Below are 20,755 nucleotides of genomic sequence, written 5' to 3' on the forward strand. Positions count from 1 at the left end.
TCAGTGTAGGGACAGCAGTACAGTGGAGGTTCTCAAACTTACTAAACCATTTTTTAATTTTTTTTTACAACAAAATCAGGAGCTTGTTTCCATTGACTCCTATTATATTGTCCGTCCATCCATTATTTGTCACTGCTTAATCCTATAGAGGGTCGCAGTGAGCCGGAGCCTAACCCGGCAGACAGAGGACTACACCCTGGATGGGACGCCAGTCCATCGCAGGGCAACTAAGGGGCTATTTAGAGAGGCCAATCCACCTAGCCAGCATGTCTTTGGACTGTGGGAGGAAACCGGCGTGCCTGGAGAAAACCCATGCAAACATGGGGATAATATGCAAACTCCACTCCACACTCCACACTCCACATGGGCTGTGAGGCAGCAGCGCTAACTACCGCGCCACCGTGCGCCCCTTCCTGTTACATTGTGCTCAGGACATTTCAATTAAATGATAATAAGCGAAGTGTGATATTGTCTGCGAGCACCATAATGCTGGTCTCTCACCACAAAAATAAAAATAGCTTTTTTTACATACGCTAAATGTAAAACAACATATATTTTTATGTACATAGTAGGGATAGACCGGTACAAAATTAGCACGAAATGATAACTTAAAAAAAAAAAAAAAAAAAACAGGGCACCAGATAAGCTGCGTACCGGGTGTTTTAAGCATTGAAAAAATATAAAATTAAGCATGATATTTAAAGTGAATGCGTAACAAATACGCAGAGCAATTTTGCTGCAAAGCTTTAGTTTGCGTGTTATGAAGCTTCTTGTACTTCGTTGGTTCCTGGCGTCTCAACGGTCACTGGTGAATATACTGCATGTGGTAGCTAGAGAAATGACGTGACAGCTTGTAGCCTGCCTAGGTAAGTCCAGGTTTTCAATAAAAAAATAAAACCTACAATTGATTCCACTCAGTTGCAGTGTGTGTTTGTGACTGGCGAATAAGTGACTGGAGTCTTAGCCCCCCTCCACCTACCCTACCAATGTAGCCATCTGTCAGCTGTTTTTTTGGCAGGTAAATCTATATAATAAATACAATGCTCTATGTTTTGAGCTATAGCAAGATGATCAATCAGGAATACATTATTATTGTTTCTAGAAATATATTACCATAAGCTAGTATTAAGGTATATACGGTATTAAATAATAAAATGAAGGCTTGCAAAAAAATTGAGAAATACTACTGTAATTACTGTAATTCAAAAAAATAATTTAAACTTTGGCATTTTGTATTTTACCATGTCAAAAAGCTGAAAAAAAGTATAGTAAATTAACTTTTTTTTTCTTTTTTAAAGACAATCAGAATTTTAAATTTTAAAGAACACAACAAAAGTTGTACAATGTATGTTATACTCAAACAGTGTGTATTAGTCTATTAAGATCTGTCCTTTGCTGAAAACAATGTGGTGCTTCAGTTTGTTTGCTAGAAAATTCTGATAAACAAGTGGCTTGTTCAGCTGATGGTAAAAAGAATTAAGAATGATCTGTCATATTACTCAAAACACAAATATTTACAAATATGGGTTATTACTAAGAGAAGAATTATTTTAAATAAAAGTACATATAGCAGCACCTTTGAAAAAGGTATTTTAATACTGAGACGTACATTATTGATATTTATACCTACAGTTCACGTGACACTGCACAAGTACGTGGACAATGTTGTTACTAATGATTATTTCACACATGAAGTTTGTACAAATAAATATATTTACTGACCAAATAAAAGTCTGAATGCTGTAAATAACATGTTTAAACAAAACTACTTTGAGAATAAGTAGGCTCTCCTATTATAGTTGCTCGTCTCTGCTAATTGAGATATTAACGGTTTCCTTCAAACCCATTATCAAAATACAGTATCAGTTCACAAAAACATATTTATCAGACACTTTGATAAGGCTGCAAATTTCATCACTTGGTTTACAAGCATGTTTGCTGAAGAACATTTTTGATGTGTGTAGCAGAAAAACGTCAAGGCAATGAAGTGTGAGTCTAGGTGACAAAGCCAAGGAGCAAGGAGACTTGTTTTGTATACGATGTTGAATAAAAAGGTGTTCATATGAAAATGTCCTAATGTAATGTACTGTAATGTACTAAAAGACAGTATTTGCGATGTAGCATAACAGGAACGATGTCAATACTGTAATGTACCCAAACCACATAAACCTTAATACCAGTATACCAGCTCACTCCTAGTCCATAACGGTGTAATTTAATACCCCTTCTCTGACTCGTGAGGGCTCGGTAAGGTACAGGTGGTTCTCCACTGCCTACTTGTGGAGCCGAGTGAGAACCGAACCGTGAAATTCCAGCCTCACAAGACATCTGAATCCGGCTGCGAGCCGGGCCGAGCCAGGTGCAGGGTTTTCGTCATTACGTTGCATCAGTCAGTACACTCCAGAAAGAAAAACAACAAACATGGCGGGCAGCGAATGATGAGAGAAAAAGTACAGCCTTGGAACAGTGAGGAAGTGCAGACTTCAGTTTCTCTGTGGGCAGACAGAAATGCTCAGGAAGATCTGGAGTCAGAAATGAGAAAGTTTATGCCCGAATTTCTGGCGATTTGAAGCAAATGGACATAAACCGCAGGTACGGTACACTTAACACAAAATTCTACCAAATTTATCATCCTTGACCTTTACTATATTAATATATAGAAAAAAAGTGAAAATAAAACATTTCTAAAAATGTATTTACAAAAATAGTCAAACAAAATACTGTACAGCTGTACCATACATACAACTATGGCTCTCATTGCACTCACTTTGTTTTTTTTTTTGTTTTTTTTAAGCACCCAAACAAAAAACAACTACAAAAAACAACAACTATCCTTAAAACGGATTATAAAAGACATTCCTAAACATATTTACAAAATCTAGTGATACAAGATACAGCTGTACCGTTAGTCTACTAGTTTTTGAACACCATTTGTTTGCACATCTTTTGGCAAACTGAGTTAATTAATAACAACTGTCTTTCGTTGCATGTGAAGTCCGTAGCAGAGCTCGACTCTGCAGTAGAAAAACAACCCAGGCTCTCCTTAACTGCATTGTGAGGGCTCGGTATGTCCCTGGCACGGTTAGGTTGTACAATGGAAAAAAGGTGTAAGACTTGCACAGTAGACTGAGCCGTTCCAGCCTTTAGTGTGAGTGTAAGTAGCTTAAGAAGCCTTTTGCGCTGGTAACATATAATCATGGCTTTAACTTTTTCATTTTATGTTTAGGGGGGGGGGGGGGGGGGGGATTGTTTTTTATTATAATTGGTAAAATAGGCTATTTTCTGTTATTTCAAAGCAAACATCACTTACGCATCGGTTTTCAGTTTCCATAATAAACTGAATGTACGTTTCACTAATACATATATAAACGTTAACTTTAGTTTTACGCATCATTACCGTTCGCGTATCTACCACACTGCAATGTTGGGGTTCAGATGTGGTGAAGAAATAACTTGTATCACTAATTGAGCTGGATACAGTGTGTTATTACTGCAGCTCACACATTGTACACATTGCTTTCAACTCAACTCATTTCCTGGTTTGTCAATAAAGTTATTGAATAAAAAGGACCTTCAAAAACAATCAAATTAGAAGGCAAACACTAATACACGACTGCAAAGCAACACTGCAAAACAAGCTTAATACCAACTGGAGAGTTTAACCTGACTTATTAGCCTTTTAAAATGTTATAATTTGTATGTTATTTATTAGAATTATTATATTATGTTTTAAATTTTAGATGAATTATTCATTTTATAAATATTAACCTAACTTTGAAATAATTACTGGTCCTGAATATACTGGTCCTAAACAATAACAAAAATAATCACAGGGTTGTGTTTTTTCAGCCCATCCCGGTCGCTAACAAATGTATTCTATTATGTAGGTGATTGGTCAGTAGCAATGTCTGCACACTGCCTGCATTAGGAAAGAAGCTTTCTTTATGTAGAGCATGGTGCATGATTGACACTATTTAAAATATATTGCCAAAACCCAGCTTTATCGGTTTAAAAAAAAAAAAAAAAAAACAGATCTTTCAGTTATTTTCGGTTAAAACCTAAAATTTCAAGCCCCATGTAAAATTAAGTCTCACAAGAAAACCTGGAATAAACAAAGTCCTACACAATGTAAGAATTTCCCAGCATTTCAATATATGTTGTTTTACAAAGAAAAAAACACAGCCGTAGACCCCCTAACCTGTCCAGGCTCTGCTGCCTCTCCTGCTCCCTGGCCTGACAGGTGCTTTTGGTTCTCTCCAGCAGTCTTGATGCCTTGCCCTCCAGGTCATCGTAGAACTCCTTCCCCTCCTGAGACTTCTTCATCAGATCGTCATATGCCTCGTAGGAGGACACCAGGGTCTGCACTGTCGTGTTCCACCTGCAGGCAGCAGTGGAGGGTGCCGCAATCGTTAGGAATGCCATTATTTCAAAACATTTCAAAAGGTGCAAAAACTGACGCATTACTCATATTTGAAGTCACTACCTAATATGGGCTTTGAAATATGAGCCTTTCACACAATTCTTTGTAAAATTATTGCTACAAAAGGTCTTTAATATCTCAAAGTGTTACAGTAGGTTTTTAATATCTGGAAACCAAAAGGTTACATGAACACAACTAGCACTAATGTTACCAGCCCATATGCTCCCCTCCCTGCGATGCTTAATAAAAAAAAAAAGAGATATGTTAAAACCCATCTTACTTTTATATGCATATTCACTGCTGTGAAAAATGTAAATTGGACTGGCTACAGGTAGGCACCATGAGTGCACCACAATACAAATTCTGTTGTACAACACCACTGAACAAGGGTGTACCAATTAATCGCGTATCAATGAATTGTGATACTTTTAATCACACAATCTATCATATTGTAATAAAGGTATGTATCATTTGCATCGTGATACAAAACCAAAAGCATAAGAGCTCATTGTAGTACAGCAAATGGTTCTTGAGTAAAGAATTATTGTTTTACAGATGATATAAATACATACCCTCCCTATCTCTTGACTTTTTTTTTTTTAAATAAAAATGAATTGTTAATTGATATCTTATTAGGCATCATACAAGTAGCCAATCAGGACCATCACATGTATTGTGATACATATCTGCATATCGCAACCTATCATAAATCGTGTCCTTAGTATATTGTTACACCCCTACTAGTGAATTAGCCTGCCTCTCCTCCTGGCACCTGGTCCTTTGTGACCCCCCCCGGACTCACTTGTGCTCGGTCTCGGCCAGTCGCTTGCGCACGGAAGCGTACTGCACGTTGGCCTCGGTCAGGGCCTTGAGGATGTTCTCCTGGGCCGCCAGGTTCTGATCGATGTACACCTTCACCTGCTCATACTTCTTCAACTGCTCCTCAAACAGCTTCTGCAGGGACACCAGGGTAGAGACTCCATATACATTCACAGGGGAGAGACAGAGAGGCAGAGCGACACACAGAGACAGACTGGGAACATTCCAACTCAAGTGCACCACATTCTGTGAGGGGGTTGCTTTATTTGTACATAATGATACATTTACCATGTAAGCAAAAGAAAAGCTGTGAAACAACAATTCTGAAGGTGTTAAAAATACCAATTTGTATGAGTTTTGACCTTATTTTTCTCCAGTGTGGGTGATAACCTACACAACTTTAGTATAATATCAAAGCTTTCTCAAAGGCCATCTTACAAAAAATATATATATAAGGCAAGTCACTGACATGTTCCCCTTCTTGATCCAGAACGAAACATTAAAACTAAACATTACACCTTAAGTTGTTACTCAAATGGCTTTTGTAGGGACACCAGGGGATACCAATACACCAAGGTGGCAAGGTCTCCTCAAATATGTGAAACAAGTGCAATCTTTGGTGACTGTGTGGGTTTTACTAAGCTGGTGCCTGCCAACCCCAGTCAGCCTCGTACCTTCATTTCGTAGCGCTCGGTGGTGACGAGGGCAGTGGTGATGTCGTCCTTGTGGATCAGGTCTCGGAGCTGCTTCTCCAGAGACTGGCGCTGGTCCCTCATTTCCTGCACCTTGCCCAGGATCCGCTTCATCGACTGCAGCACAGCAACGTCCTCTGCCAGGGGAGAGACAATGGGTTTATTAGAAGGGCAATCAGAAAGCCATTTCCTAATCAAACATCAAGCTAAATTAATAATCAATGTATGAAGACAAAAAAAAATGTCCATACAAATACAACTGAAACATGCATATGCATAGTAAAACTTTAATCATTAGCACTGATAATGCGTAGACTCTGTAGTCGGTACAGTAAAGGATATTGCAGTGACTGCAGTACCACTGACTGTAGTAAAGCCACGTCCATTACAGTGTTTGAACATGCTCCATACCCTCAGTGAGCTCAGGCCTAGGCAGTGCAGCACTCAGGCTCTCCAGGGGCCCCCCCAGTAGCCTCAGGTTGGCAATGTGCAGGTTCATGGCACGGTGTAGCTCAGTGTTGGTGAAGCTGGCCTTCTCATGCACCTCCATGTACTTGTCTAGGTCCTTCGTGAGTTCCGCCAGGGCAGGTGGGGGTGGAGGCATGGCCTGCTTCCCTACTACCTCCTCCAGGCGGCGCTCCTGAGCCTGGTCCTCCTCCAGCAGCTCCCTGATCTCACGCAGAGAGCCCTCCACATCAGTGAACACCCCCGACAGCACTGGGGGAGCAGAGAGGAGTGAGCAACTCTCAGAACCTCAAACAAAGTCCAAGGTGAAATTTACAAGCATTTCCTCTAGTGACTCAGTTAATCCACTTCACGTTTTTCTTTCAACAGGGTTATACTTCAACAGCCACCTATTAACCTCATCAACCCAGTTGGTGCTTTTCTTCAGCCTGCAGTTGAACATAAGTCAGCAAGTATGGGAAGCACCACTGTTTGGATCATAAAAACAGGCCCCACAATGTCTTATGAGACGTATCTTGTGTATAAGTTTGAAATGATGGGTTTGACCAAAGCAGGTCCATCTTTTAAGATATGTTTATTAAAAAGTAGGATTTCTCATGTCACAAGACCTCTCTGTTTGCTTTTCTATTCTGCACAAAAAAAATCCAGTGGACAGAAAATGTATGTATTCAGAGTTCCCTTCATAACAAGCCACACTGATGTGTAATGTAAGTTTCTGTATGTATTCCCACTGCAGAGTGTGTTTGAGTGTGTTAGGCATGTGTGCTCACCCTGCATGGACTGGATCAGGTTTTTAACAGTGTCGGGCCGCACGCTCAGCGCAGCACACTTCTCCATCAGGACAGGGGGGATGTGGCTGTACATGTCCAGATTGTCCACTGTCTCAGGGTCCAGCCGCAGCGAGTCCATGAACTGTCTGCAGGAATCAACAAGGTAGGTACTGACTGCTATGTGTGTTTAGTGGGAAAACTCCTTATGAGAACCTGTTACTCTGCACAACCTTACTTCACATGTAGTTAATGAATATCAGAGCTATACTTTATGTTTTCTACATGTTCAAATCACACATCTAAAAGGTCCTATGTCTGTTGACTTTAACTTTGACCCATACATTTTTAAACAATCTTTCTTCGTTATGAAAATGAAAGACATACTATCGGATACAACTGAAAAGTTGTATTCATGAACATCACATCTAATATTTGCATCGCAGAAACTCCGTATTTAAATTTAAACGCTTTATTTTATGCTTTATTTTTATAATGAGCGCATATACAGCAGACTACAAACGTGAAAAAATAAATAAAATACACATTTCAAAAGAAACGGGTATGTACGTATACCCGTGTACAGGTGTAAACGGGTATATGTACACACAAAACTATAAAACCGAAAGCACTGTTTCTAATACTAAATAAAATCAAATCTAACGCTACTTCCGGTTTGACGGCTCCATTGTACTCTATGGAGGAGCGTACGCGTCTGCCAGCTGACTGTGCTTGCACCCAGGAGCTGTGCTGTAAACACACAGACACAGTTCCACTGAACACCATTGTGGAAACTGCTACATACAAACCTGCAAAACCCAAATGTTTTGCTTTCTAAAAATTATATATATATAATATATATATATACACATATATAAATATGTTTCATATTAGGCACATACGTTGTTATCCTACCTGTCATTTCAGTTTGCTGTATGCATCTGAGTGCAGCTTGCTGTATTCCAATCAAAATGGCTACTTTCAAGATTAAATATTTCCTTCTGATATATTCCCAGTTGCATTTGTGGAACAAAAAGAAGGATTGTTGTCTCCCAGGTACACTGAAAAAATAAACAACTAGGCTTTCACTGAGTTGGCATCTTGACAAATCCACTATCATAGCAATCTCTGTTTCGTAGTCAGTCTACAAACAAAGGCTTAAAAAAACACGTGTGCTAGAAGAGGCGTGTCTTGTTTGCTGCATTTACAAAAATAATAGAATATCTTACGTTATATTTCAAAAAAATACATGTATTGTAATGCATGGGTTACATTGACCAGCGTGGCGGTTCTAGGTAGAACTGTTTATAACTTTATCATTTTTTCGATTTCTGGCTATCAGACGCCGTCAGGATATTTAATGTATGTAGAGCCAATGTGACGCTCCCTCCAGAATCCCCAAAAGCATCGACTATTTACACAATTATAATTACACCGAAGTACAAATCTGCAGATGGATACAGCTGAGAAGAGCACTCACTCCAGAGTCTCGTTCTTGCTGCTGATCTTGGCCATGACGTCTCTCAGCAGCTTGGCTTTCTCCTCACTGCAGGAGAAAAAGAAATAGCAATAAAAGATTAAATCAGCACTTTCAGTGAATGCATTTATCTTTTTAAAACAGATTTAATGTGTTTAATGAAACAGCTGAATTTACATAAATGCAGCTGTGCAGATGTGTATTTTTAAATTCAAACCACCAAATATGCAGAGTTTTAAGTATGAACCCAAAATACGCAAGTCCAACTGCATACACACGCACGCTCAAACAGACACACTTCACCACAGAGGTCCCAGTTACCTGTAGAGGGATGAGGCTTCATGAGCTGCCATGGGAACCAGTTTTGAGAAAATATCAGGTCCAGTCACGCCGGGGTCAGTCGGGTTAACCGGGAGAGCTTTCACCAGGGGGGCGCCTGGAAGGGGGTGGGGGAAGAAGAGATTCTGGGGAGGTGACCAATCTATCCTTTCACCTCTGGAGCTATTGGCTAAAATAAGATCCTAATCCATTTGTCTTTCCTTTTTATAGCAATGGTCCCAAAATCCAGAACTGGACCAGAAGTGCAGATAAGGATAGGATAAGTCTGACACAAAATCCCAAATTACCCACAATCACAGATCGAACTGGTAAAAAATAAATCTGCCAATGTGGTCCACTAAATATAAAGACTCTATAAAGACAGCAGCAAGCAGGGAGCCAGAGCAAAAAGATTTACCTTTAACAGAGGGCAGAGTCTCCAGGGCAGGCACAGACTCATGATAAATAAAGTCATTGTCCTTCTTTGCAGAGTTGAACCTGAGGGGAACATCAAAACAGTTTCACCAATAACCTGTGAGAACTCACTACTGCCCCCTGTAAGCTAGCTAGAATAGCATCGACACATGTCTTAGGAAATATTAATACATTCAGACTTCAAAACACTGACATTCTAAGATGTACACAACTGTAAGGTCAAATTCACACTTGTCCTGAACACACACCATAAAGGGGACTTAACTCTGTCAGTTCTGTTCAATTAACAGGAGTCCGATTCCACAAACTCCTGCATCTTGACCATATAAATAATATAGCTAAGCTAATTCAGGGTAGTTCTGAAACCCAGTGCTGGGTGCAGGTCTGGTGTGAGGTTCTAACCCTGAGTTAGCACTACACTGAGACACATTCCAGTAAACACTGCAACAGACACAATAACCAATGGCTGCCTTACCTTCCCCCGATCACATCCATGGTGAATCTCAAGGCCTCCTGTACACTCTCAGGCTGGCCCTGCTCCGGATTGAAAACACACAGAGAGCAAAGCTAGCATCTCCAAAGCAGTGAACAATACAGTCTTGTTTAAATATGTATAATGGCTTTGCTCTGACGCCAGGGCTTGGTCTAAAAGAAGCTGGAAGGACTTCAGTCATTCTCCAAAACCTCCTAAACAGAGTGTAAATTTAGGACAGTCGGTGTGTTTATGTCCATTAGAGGTGTCAGACTTCATTTAATTCCCTAAACATTTTTACTACACACATTTAACATTGATGCCAAGGCTGAGGCGACACATCTATCCACTGATGCATCATATCATTTGAATACTATCGATAGTCAAGCCTGTGCATCGTTTCTGTGTACAGGTCTTAAGCAAAGGGACGTTTTTTTATTGGCTTTCAGCGCAGAGTTTCCCGTTCGCCTCAGGTCTGACTCGCTGAACCTGCGTGCGATTGCGCTCACCTTTTCCCTCCACCTGTGAGTTTTTACTGATGGAAACACATCTGCGCGGGAGTTTTGAGGATAAATATCGACCGTGATACAGCCTTCCGACGTTTACCAAAATAAAATCCGACAGTGATAAAAATAAAACATGTACCACCAATTGCTTCTTTTTTTAACTAAATGAATAAAAACAGATCAGAGTAGTGACAGAGCAAAGTAGACTACAGGTATGGTTGTGGATGTAGCGATGCAAGATGCATTGTAAGGCCTGTAAATATTGTTGAGGGAGCTGCATTTCGAAAACTGGTTACAAATGTTGCACCAGGCTACCAAATGCATTTGCCAAAAGACATCCCAGTAAAACATAAACCATGGATAATACACTGAACTGCTGTAGACCGTGTTTACTTTACGTAAAATAGTTATGTAGTTCTCTGGATTAGTTGTTAAACCGACTGGATTTAATATTTTTTTTAATTTATATATAAAATCAATGGGTTTTTAGACCCTCAACTAAACAAATCAACACAGATAAAGTAAAACATGATTAAATCTGGTTTTTGTTGTTACTACATGCACAAACTGATGTAATTTAAAAGCAGCATGACAGTTTTTAAACCTTTAATATCAATGTTACACATTAATAACATGACTATGGAAAAAATACTAAATATTACATAAATAACCTTACAAGGCCAACATCTGTATTTCATGCCCATTTCTAATACATTAAAGCTACTAACACTCCTAATGTGCATGATGATTTCTATTTCTACCTGCATGCTGTTGGAAAGTGAATATCTGATACCTTGGCCAGCTTCACAGCTTCATTCAGTTTATCCAGAGCACTCTGCAGGTAGGTCAGCTGCAAAAATATAAAGCATGTGTTTATATGAGGGATAGACACAGACACATCCAGGTTTAAACAACTACAGGGTCCCAGGGACCCACCCAAATGCACACACCTGACGCTGAATACTAAGACAACCATCTTCACTAACTAAAGCCCAGAATGACAAAGCTTGTAGCGGGAGTACTTTCTGGGATCCCAGCTTTGTGGTGGTGCTGGTGCTGAGTCAGTGGGCAAAATGGGTTAAGAAATACCATGGGCCTAGTCTAACTGTCAGCACCACAACATGGTGTAAGAATCCACAATAATATTGTACTTGGTTTGACCTTATTTTTGACTTAATACATTAAGATATATAATTTACTTTACCTTTGAATATATACCACAATGAAGAAAAACACAATGGGCTATTTACTCCAAATCGTCACTGGTGCATTTTTTTTCTCTGAAATGAATTCAAATTTGAAAACAAATAAGAAATGACTACTTACAAGTTACTAAGATATAAAGTCTTAGTTGCGTACATCATGTTTGGTGACTTTATTGGGTGTGCTTCTCCTTTCTGAAACAAAATGTGCTAATGACGATTGAGTAAATAGCTTTGAGAATTTAGCCCAATATGATCTGAATCCAGTAAAAGAGGAGCCGTGCGGCTGTGTGGCGTACCCGCTCTCCATACTTCTGCTGCTCCTCTGCCTGCTTGCCCATGTGCAGCTGGGGAGAGAAAACACAGTGTCAGACAAGCCTGCACACCAATCTGAAACGCAAAGACAAAGGCCTTCAGTTCCCTCTCCACAAATTTCCATTCAATTCAACCCACTACTGTCTTCACACCGAACACAAAAAAATGAGTTGACAAAATAACGATAATAGCTGGTTTTATAGGCCCCCATCTGCACCAACGTTGAATTGCCTTATCAAAGTGAAACCAGTCAAGCATATATTAGGAAAGGTGAAGGGTTTTTGTATCTTTTATAACAGATTTTCCACAAGTACAATGCAACACTTTTGGTAACTTAATGTGTGCAGTTTGCTCTGCATCATGTGGTATTACATTGTAACGATCACAATCCCCGAGCAACGTCAATGACAAGTACTTTGCGATGGAAATATAAATTAACTACCCTGAAATAATACAAATACACAAAGCAGTAGGACTGTGCGACAGATCCAAGAAAATTGCTGGGTAAGGCAGGATCGTTTACAAAAAATATAAAGAAGAAAATCAAATGCAATACTAACATTCAGATAGCAGATTTGCAATAAATAGTAGAGTTTGAAGTATTTCATCTTGCACAGTTTAAAGCATTCAACACTGCAAAGACTAACAGTCAGTATTGCTCATATATCAAATTATATATATACACACACACACACACAAGTATTTAAACCACTCAGATAACCCAGCCACCAACATCAACACTCAAAAACATTGGGTCAACAGACTTCATTACTTAAAGAAAATGTTATTTGAACAAAAACAAAAGTAGAAATAATCCAAAGAGTCTAGAGCCGTTCTGTTAAATCTGTATCGAGAAACTAGTGCAGAGATAACCCAATAAAACAAACAGAACCAAATACTGTCACTAAATTGATTAGCTTCCACCAATTTATCTGAAGAATCTGAAAAGCCCACTTCAAAACAAGAACAAGTAAAAATATGTTGTGGCAATAAAAACCTTGTGGTTGATATATAGAAACAAATCCTGTTCTTGTAGCAAGACCAAATTTGACTATGTTATCCACTTATAAAATCATGGGCAGGTTAGTTTGAGACTGCATTATGCCATTACCACCACATTATCTATCGAGTCCAACCCTGACTGGATTAATTTATGGGGCATATAGTACATCCTGTTTTCAAAACCCCTCAGTCAGGTATCACGGCTAAGGAATCAGGGCCTTTGAAACACTGTAGCTTTTTAAATACAACATCCTCACATCTGTTGTGAAAATGACCCTGCCCCTTTTTAAAGTAGCTTCAAAACATCATTTAATTTTTTTTTTTTTTTTATTACACTTTTTGTTACTTTGTTATGGTGTTTACAATCATTCACAGAGAGCATCTAGTTTTGGTTGCTCCTCCAATAATGAGTTTTTATATTCTTTCTCTTTATCTGCCTTTACCTGGCTTCAAGCTTGTCTGTACAATTAAGTGCCTATACAAATGGAAGATTTGGAGAATAAAACAATAACTCTATATTGGTGCAACCACTCAGAACGATCACAAGTGCCATAAAATAGTAAGTGAAATAGTGAAACAAAAAAATAAAAATGACATGAAGCTATCCACTCTTCAACTCTGTCTCTGCACCTCCCTCTCCTCACAGCACAGCTGCAGATCACCTACATGAGCGATGGCTGCAAAGTAGTAGATCTTCATCTGCACCAGTTTCTTCCAGTCCTTCTGGATCTTCCCCAGCAGAGAGGCTGTCTCTGAGTTCTCCAGTGCCCGGCATGCCTCCTTGTAGTAATCAACAACCTGCAGGGTTCAAAAGGCAGAGACAGCGAGTAACTACTAGAGGAACTTCGCATAGCAAACTACACCGTGGGGCTAGAGAGACAAACGGTTTAATTTAGATAGGCACACACAGAGTGCAACTGACAATAATCTGCAACCTACAAGGTAACACAAAAAACAAGCCAAATCTCTCTGTATATTTTTTATAAAGGAGAAGCCAGTATATGTATTATTAGCAACAGGAGTATGGTTTTACAACATTTAAATAAATACTGTAAATAAACAACAAAATCTCTGCTGTCTGTGAACAACAAATGTTTGAAACCCTAAAGTACCACTGTCTAACAGAAGCTTTGAGACAACACAGAAAAACACAGCATCAGTAAAGTCCGTACTGAGAGACAGAGAGTATTCAAAGTTCATTACCTACCATTGGCAACAGCCAAGGCAGGTGATTTCTTGTGGTTATGACGTGGTCTGTATTGTTTTAATCTACCTCCAGCACAGCCTGTGTTTTTGCTGGCAAGAAGAACATACCTGTGCACTGATCCGAGCCACCAGGAAACTCTTCCTATTGTCCAGCATGGACTTCTCCAGCAGGCACTCCTGCGCCTGGCCCTGAGACACACAGACACAAAGACAGGTTTAGAGCAGTGAGTCTGAGGGTGAGGGGAGTCAACAAGCATCCTCACATCACAAAGTGTTCAATCCACGGTAATGTTACCAGACTAAAAAAAAACAGCGATTCAGAGACCTTGAATTATATATATATTACTTTCAGGTTATAGCATTGTAGTATAAACAGATGTTTTGTTTTTTTGTTAAATGCTCTGAAAATTGCAGGATTCCCACAAATCGCTCACTGAAATGCAAGCCCTGTTTTATGAGGGAAGGACCTCTCGTGCTACAGTGGGTGCTGCCCTACCAGCATGAGGTTGATGTTGAGGCTGAGGATCTGGTGGCTCATGTCCACACTGAAGTCGTGGTTGAAGTGATCCCGCAGGTAGGAGAAGGCCCCGGCGGAGCACTGGAAGTGGGTGCAGGACACCTTCATCCCCTGGAGCACAGACAAGGACAAAGAATACAACGAGAGAAGTTCACATGCAAGGACCTGACAGGCACATTCTTGTCATCTTAGACAGCATATTTCATGTGAAAGATTTAAAACACGGTTTTACACAGAGAATGGAGAAGACTGCGAGGAGAAGTATTGGCTGGGGTACAGATGTTTTAGTCTAGTTTTATTCCTTTATTGTAAATATTTACTTAAATCACAATTTAATAATAAATAGTATGTCCATGTTGACAATACTATAACATGTACTGTACTTCAATGTTGAATGTAGTGGAATAAAACCAGTTGCTATTCTTTGGGGATTTCTGCTGGATCACAATGTAAAGTGCCAAGGGGGCAGATAGGCTATAATATGCAATACCTGTAAAGCAAGTTTCATTGTTAAGCCTGTGTTGGAGCTTACCTCTTCTGATACCCTGTTGTCCATGGCTCCTAGCATCGAATGCAGAGCACCTGTGGGATAGAAAAGTCACTTTAAGCACAGGCTCCCAACGCAGCCAAGCAGCAGCCAAACTTGAGACAATATCACACACTAGACCTGATCAGAGTGGTTCTAAATACAGCCAATTTCCCCCAGTCTGTGCGATTGACCAACTGCATTAAATTCCATAAATATACTGCAAAGCACTGTTCTTGAAAGCACTATGTGTGAGACAGAGGACTGTGAGACACCAGGTTATCTATATACATGCTCTCTGACCAAAACAAAATTATTGGAACACCCCAACCAAGAACTGATGCCTCTTAATGCACTGGCCAATATAGGCATGTGTTGCCGAGATCAGAACCAGACGTGAAAAAAACTATTCCTGGCCAAACCTGAAAGTGGGGTCTTGAAAAAGCAGCAATAAAATAACACAGGGAAACACAACCATAGTTCTGTATAGCTGAAGATCCCATAAATAAAGAGGAACAAGCCCCTTGAGATGCACATATCTGATCAGAAGGATGCCCAACATGTGTCAGTCATCACAGTTCCTATCTGCATGTCCACCCCCCAGTGTCGTACCCAGGTTATAGAGGATGCAGGCCTGTTCATAGCTGATATCATCGTGGGTAACTGTCTTCCCAGAGAAGATCTCTGTCCTGCAAAAATGACAACTTGAATCTCAATGACCAGGTCAGGCATTATAAACCAACACTGTAATGTAACTCTCAATAAAGTGGACATATGCATTGCTTTGCACAGGTTTATAACATTAACACTGTTTTTCCAAGGGGGCAAACAGCACATTAATTGGCTACCGATCTGTGCCCAGCACTCACCATGTGATGGGCACCGCCGCCTCCTGTCCAGATCCCATGGGCACCCGGCTCTGGAGGTAGTGGAGCTGGCCGAAGTATTTCCTCAAGGTGCTGCAGCCTTCAAAATCCCTCGTGACGTTCACCGCACCCTGCCCAGGCACATACAAGACACATGAGCTGAGCTCTGCTTACACAGGCTCCGAGTCACACCACACTAAGATCATGGACATGTATATATTTCCTTGTTCTATGACACTTTGCAATACAACCTTCAGACCTAAAAAGACTTCCGTTAAGATTTGAAAAGGCCTTAATTAAAAAAAAGAATTAATCACGCCTTTGGAAACTGCAATGTGATTGCATGTCACCGCCAAAAAGGATTAAAGAAAATAAGAAAAGATACTAATGTGTGGAAGCCATTGAGCCCATCAATGCCGATCTGGTTAAACTGGGCACTATTTTACTTAATCCACACCTATCACCTCTAGCTAACTAACTTGACATGTTGCCTGCCCCTTCCTAACTTAACAAGAATCGCTTAGCCCTCCCTTTATAAGTTGGTTCGACCTATAAGGAGCAGTAATAACATATCCCAGTTGAAGGTCCATCCAAAGCTGTCTAGCCCCTCCCCTTGTGACAGGTACCTGTCTCAGCTGCTCCAGCTTCTTCAGCTGCTCGTTGTAGTTTTCTGGGTCCTCTCCATAGCTCTTCAGGATGAACTGTGGAGAATACAGAAGAGATAAGAAACCATCTGCCGACAGCATCTCTTCACACAGAAAACAAATCAAGGGCTCAATGTAAAAGACCTGCTAATGGCCTGCACTAGACTCAGTTGAAGTGGCTGAAATGAAGATTCTTCACTTTTATACATTTTTAACTGAGACACAGTAAATGTTTACAATACAGTACATTAATCAAGTCTAGTCCAAAAGAAAAGGTGTAGGACTACTATGCATACTGATGAAAGATATGCACAAATGTGAAGACTACCTTGCCAGTGTATGACCTACTGTATCAGTGAATAGAGCAGCCAAATTATGGGAAACTGCTGAAATGAGTTTGGATTTACTGATGGTAAATGTAAGATACATAATAGGCTATAATAAAAATGTGTGTTCCAGTTTGAAAATAAAGTTTGTAGCCACTAGACTGAGTAAATGAATGCAGAACACACAAAGATGCATGTGCTAGAGGGCTGATTTTATGGCTTTCCTGATTGGTTACAACCACTCCCGATATGTTAAAGTATCAACATTTTAAACCTATTTAATCCTGAAGTTTAAACGTTTAGGAAATTAAACAGAACTAACAGTCAAACTGGACTGTCATCACCTGATACTCCTAACCTGAACTCTTGGTCGCTGATCGAGTTTTAATTTCTGATTGGGTTTTGGGTGAAATGAAAGAAGACCTAAAAAACAAATCACACCAGGTTTAGAAAATGAAACGCACAGTGAGTCAACACTTTACAAAAACAAGTGCTTATTGGACAATTCGATTAAGGAAACCCATTTCTAAACACACAGGACACTAACGCTGCTATGAGCCATGAAGTAAGACAAAAACATTCCTGCTTCTAGCTGTCCTTGCCAACCATTTATTCAATTGAGACTTGATCAATGCATGTGACAGCGACATCAGAATGTTAAACATCCTTTCCCCATTGGCGAGAGATGAGATCAGCAATGAGTGGAACTTTCCTTCAATGAGAGAGGCAGGGGTCACAGTGCTGCACTCACTGCTCCTGCTTCTTACGCACATCGACAGCAAAGTAAATCAGCAAATTCATCTATCCCATTTACATTAGCCACTTTTAAGCTGGCTTTTTAAGTCTTTTCTTGTTTTATTTTTTAATGTTCTGGGGCCAAGGAGTTTGACTCCTGGTGGCCCATGGTTTTGTATGATCCCTGATTGCTAGGGAAGGTTTCTCACACAGAGCAGATAAGGATAATTTCTGAAGGATGAAATACGTATGAAGACACATACATTAATACAGATAACAATGTGGTTGTTTACAGCATCTTTGTGTGTGAACAATTCAATAATAATTCAGTACTGGGATCTTACTATTAGAAAATAAAACAGAGAACTTAGTGTAAAGTAGCAATGCAAGTGCTGCATAATTAGCATAGAAAATTTCCTTGTCAAATCATCAAGAACACACTGCAGATCAGAAATGTATTTACCCTTTGTACTGTAAGTCATCTAGCTCACTTAGTTCTGAAATGCGACTATTAGGAATTAAACTAAGTGAGTTGCTCAATTAATCTTTTCTATGTTTGAGTCTAGCACTGTCAGTCATGACAGATTTAACCAAACCCAGACACTAAATACACTAGCACACACACAGAAGACACATGTTTTCTTCCATTTTCTAATAAGATAAAAACCACTGGGCTTATTTCTAAGGCAAGGCTTTGGCAATGATATGGAACAAATTAAAAACCACTTGGCAAACTACCTGGTGCTACCCCATTTGTTTTTGGTGGTTAGTCCTATCCTTTCTCCTCCATGAGATGCATTCTGTAATAAACTGGTTTGAAATCTGGTGTGCAACTGCCTAAAATCTATCCTTAAAAACCCAAGTTCAATGATGTAAGCGGAAGAGGGCTAATACTTTTGCACTACCAATTTTCCATTACACTAAATACTGTTTAACTCTGAAGTGTTTTAATCGCTCTGCAGCAAGTTCAATTACAGGGAACATGACTAATGTGACTGATTAGTCAGAGTGTTTAACAGCCAAGTGCTGGTAAAAGGTAAACAGTGTCAACACAGATCAAAGTATCTATGTAATATTTAATTAGACTTCCACCCAGAATAAACATTAAGTTTTTTACTCATATACTTTAATGTTTTCAATCTCCAAAAAAGCAGCAATACCTTTTAATTTCACTACAGTGCTCCCCCTTTGTAACGCTAGACAGAAGTCTTATTGTAAGACTGTGCTATTTGTTTTTTCTTATAACGAGAACAAAAATGTTTGTGGAATGGAATACTGGGGCAAATGGGAGCCAAGACTATACTATCTATACTGCCTTATAACCGGCTGTGTCGTACAAAGGACCGCCTTATAACAAGGGAGCACTGTATTTGACTTGCACATCAAAAAAATGAGAAATTCTGGAAACGGAGAATTAGTGAAGGGCCCCCTTAAACAGTAAAATACAGTACAAATTCCTGGCAGCACAGTCTAAACGTAAATTAACCAAACCATACCGATTATATAGGTATGTCAGCTGGCCAGTTCTGTCTAATCTCGTCCTATGAGAAAATGACTCATTATCATAATGTGTTATTGTTGCCATTCTTTTTACTGTGCACCTCCCAGCACTAAGCCACAAGAAAGACTGTATCATTGGATAATGAAAGGCAGTGTTCACTGGCAGTGTCACTGTGATTCTTAAAGCACCATGCCAACTAAAAAACATGTAAAAAGAAAGATGATGAAGAGCGGTCTAAAGCGGCAGCGAAGTGTTCGGATGTACCTAATGTTCAGGTAAGCAAAGAGTGCACAACAATTCATCCCTGACAATAATAATAATATTAATGTGAACTTATTGTGGTCAAGTACTGCAGAAAGGACGAGATTAATCAGAGTAAAATTGAAATACCAAATAAAACTGCAAATGGATGTATTGATTGTGTTTTATTTGTTCACCAATATTTAACAGTAAATCCAACACAACTTAAAAGAAAGGAATCTCTGATAGCTCGAGCCTCCTCAGATCGCTGCTGTCCAACTGAAACTGGCGGCCGAGGTAACCTTCACAGTTGACAAGTCCGTTTATAATAAGCAGGATTGGGCTTGTTATGAACACCCACTCTAACATGGGTTGCGCTTGTTTTGGGCTTGCTCTGAAAGGCAGTGCCGCTTTTTTTCTTGTGAGAATTTGCAAGGCTGGTAACCTTCCCCGTCTGTCTCACAGGCAGCCACTGATTCCTGAACACCCAAAAAACCCACAAGACATTTCTCAAGCAAATGCCGAGTAAAAAAAAAAAAAAAAAAAAAAAAAAAAGAAAAACACACATGGAAACTCCAGCAATGACTACTGTTGTTTTGTAATTGGGTGTTGTTATTCCCCCCAAAACATCAATGTTAAAAATGAACAATAGGCAGATAATTAGTTTTGCCCAAATTCTTACACCAAACACAAAAAAAAACACTGAGTAAGTAGCTAGACATGGTTCAAGTAGCAGCTCCCTGTGTTATGAAACGAGAAGAAGAGAATAAATACAGACTTGCCAGCAGCGCATTCCTGAGTAGGAGAGATCTTGAGATCTTGAAGCACAGTTTTGAGTGCATCGATACTTAGCTTACATAGTTCTGCTTTTTAACTAGTAAAACATGTGCTTTCACGAAGGGGGTTAGAATGTGTATGCTTAAAAAAAGGCATACTCTCCCTCTCCCTGCTGTTGTATCACTAAGGCTGTATCTAAGCCTCTATGTATAATCTATGTATTAGTCAGTGGTGTGTGACAGAGTTTAGTAAAACAAAAACCCTAAATATTTTTTTCGCCAAATTACCCTTCGTGTATTTTTTCATTACAAAAGTTTGTTTTTAAATTGGATTTTTTATACCATTTTATTTTTACAATGGAAAAGTGACCTATATATTAATTTTGTAACAATTAGTGTGTGAATCACTAAAAAAAACATTGGTTTGTGTTTGTTGCTTTTTTGTTATTTTATGAATGAGTATGAAATCGCTTTTGGTGCCCTTGGGATGGATTCATGTCTTGCCTTTTTGCCCCCTAGAACTGCCTT

The 20,755-nt window shown here is 39.5% G+C and overlaps 1 protein-coding gene across 2 annotated transcripts in view; it reads right to left on the reverse strand.

Annotated features, from left to right (window-relative positions):
- Positions 1–20,755, reverse strand: part of LOC121314665 (tyrosine-protein phosphatase non-receptor type 23-like) — a 35,628-nt gene that overhangs the window by 10,842 nt on the left and 4,031 nt on the right. The window contains exons 2-19 of one of the 2 annotated variants that reach the window (XM_041248147.1): positions 16,632–16,706; positions 16,009–16,136; positions 15,752–15,828; positions 15,146–15,195; positions 14,593–14,724; positions 14,205–14,285; positions 13,557–13,688; positions 11,873–11,920; positions 11,165–11,221; positions 9,869–9,927; positions 9,377–9,456; positions 8,962–9,076; positions 8,644–8,709; positions 7,167–7,312; positions 6,343–6,648; positions 5,914–6,068; positions 5,223–5,374; positions 4,199–4,378 (exon numbers count right to left, since the gene is read on the reverse strand). In XM_041248147.1, the coding sequence (XP_041104081.1) occupies positions 4,199–4,378; positions 5,223–5,374; positions 5,914–6,068; positions 6,343–6,648; positions 7,167–7,312; positions 8,644–8,709; positions 8,962–9,076; positions 9,377–9,456; positions 9,869–9,927; positions 11,165–11,221; positions 11,873–11,920; positions 13,557–13,688; positions 14,205–14,285; positions 14,593–14,724; positions 15,146–15,195; positions 15,752–15,828; positions 16,009–16,136; positions 16,632–16,706 (2,039 nt within the window). Of the gene's footprint in view, positions 1–4,198; positions 4,379–5,222; positions 5,375–5,913; positions 6,069–6,342; positions 6,649–7,166; positions 7,313–8,643; positions 8,710–8,961; positions 9,077–9,376; positions 9,457–9,868; positions 9,931–11,164; positions 11,222–11,872; positions 11,921–13,556; positions 13,689–14,204; positions 14,286–14,592; positions 14,725–15,145; positions 15,196–15,751; positions 15,829–16,008; positions 16,137–16,631; positions 16,707–20,755 lie in introns of both variants that reach the window. The other variant, XM_041248146.1, reaches the window with a different exon arrangement.

Source organism: Polyodon spathula, chromosome 4, assembly GCF_017654505.1.
Source record: "Polyodon spathula isolate WHYD16114869_AA chromosome 4, ASM1765450v1, whole genome shotgun sequence".
NCBI classification, from domain to species: Eukaryota; Metazoa; Chordata; class Actinopteri; order Acipenseriformes; family Polyodontidae; genus Polyodon; species Polyodon spathula.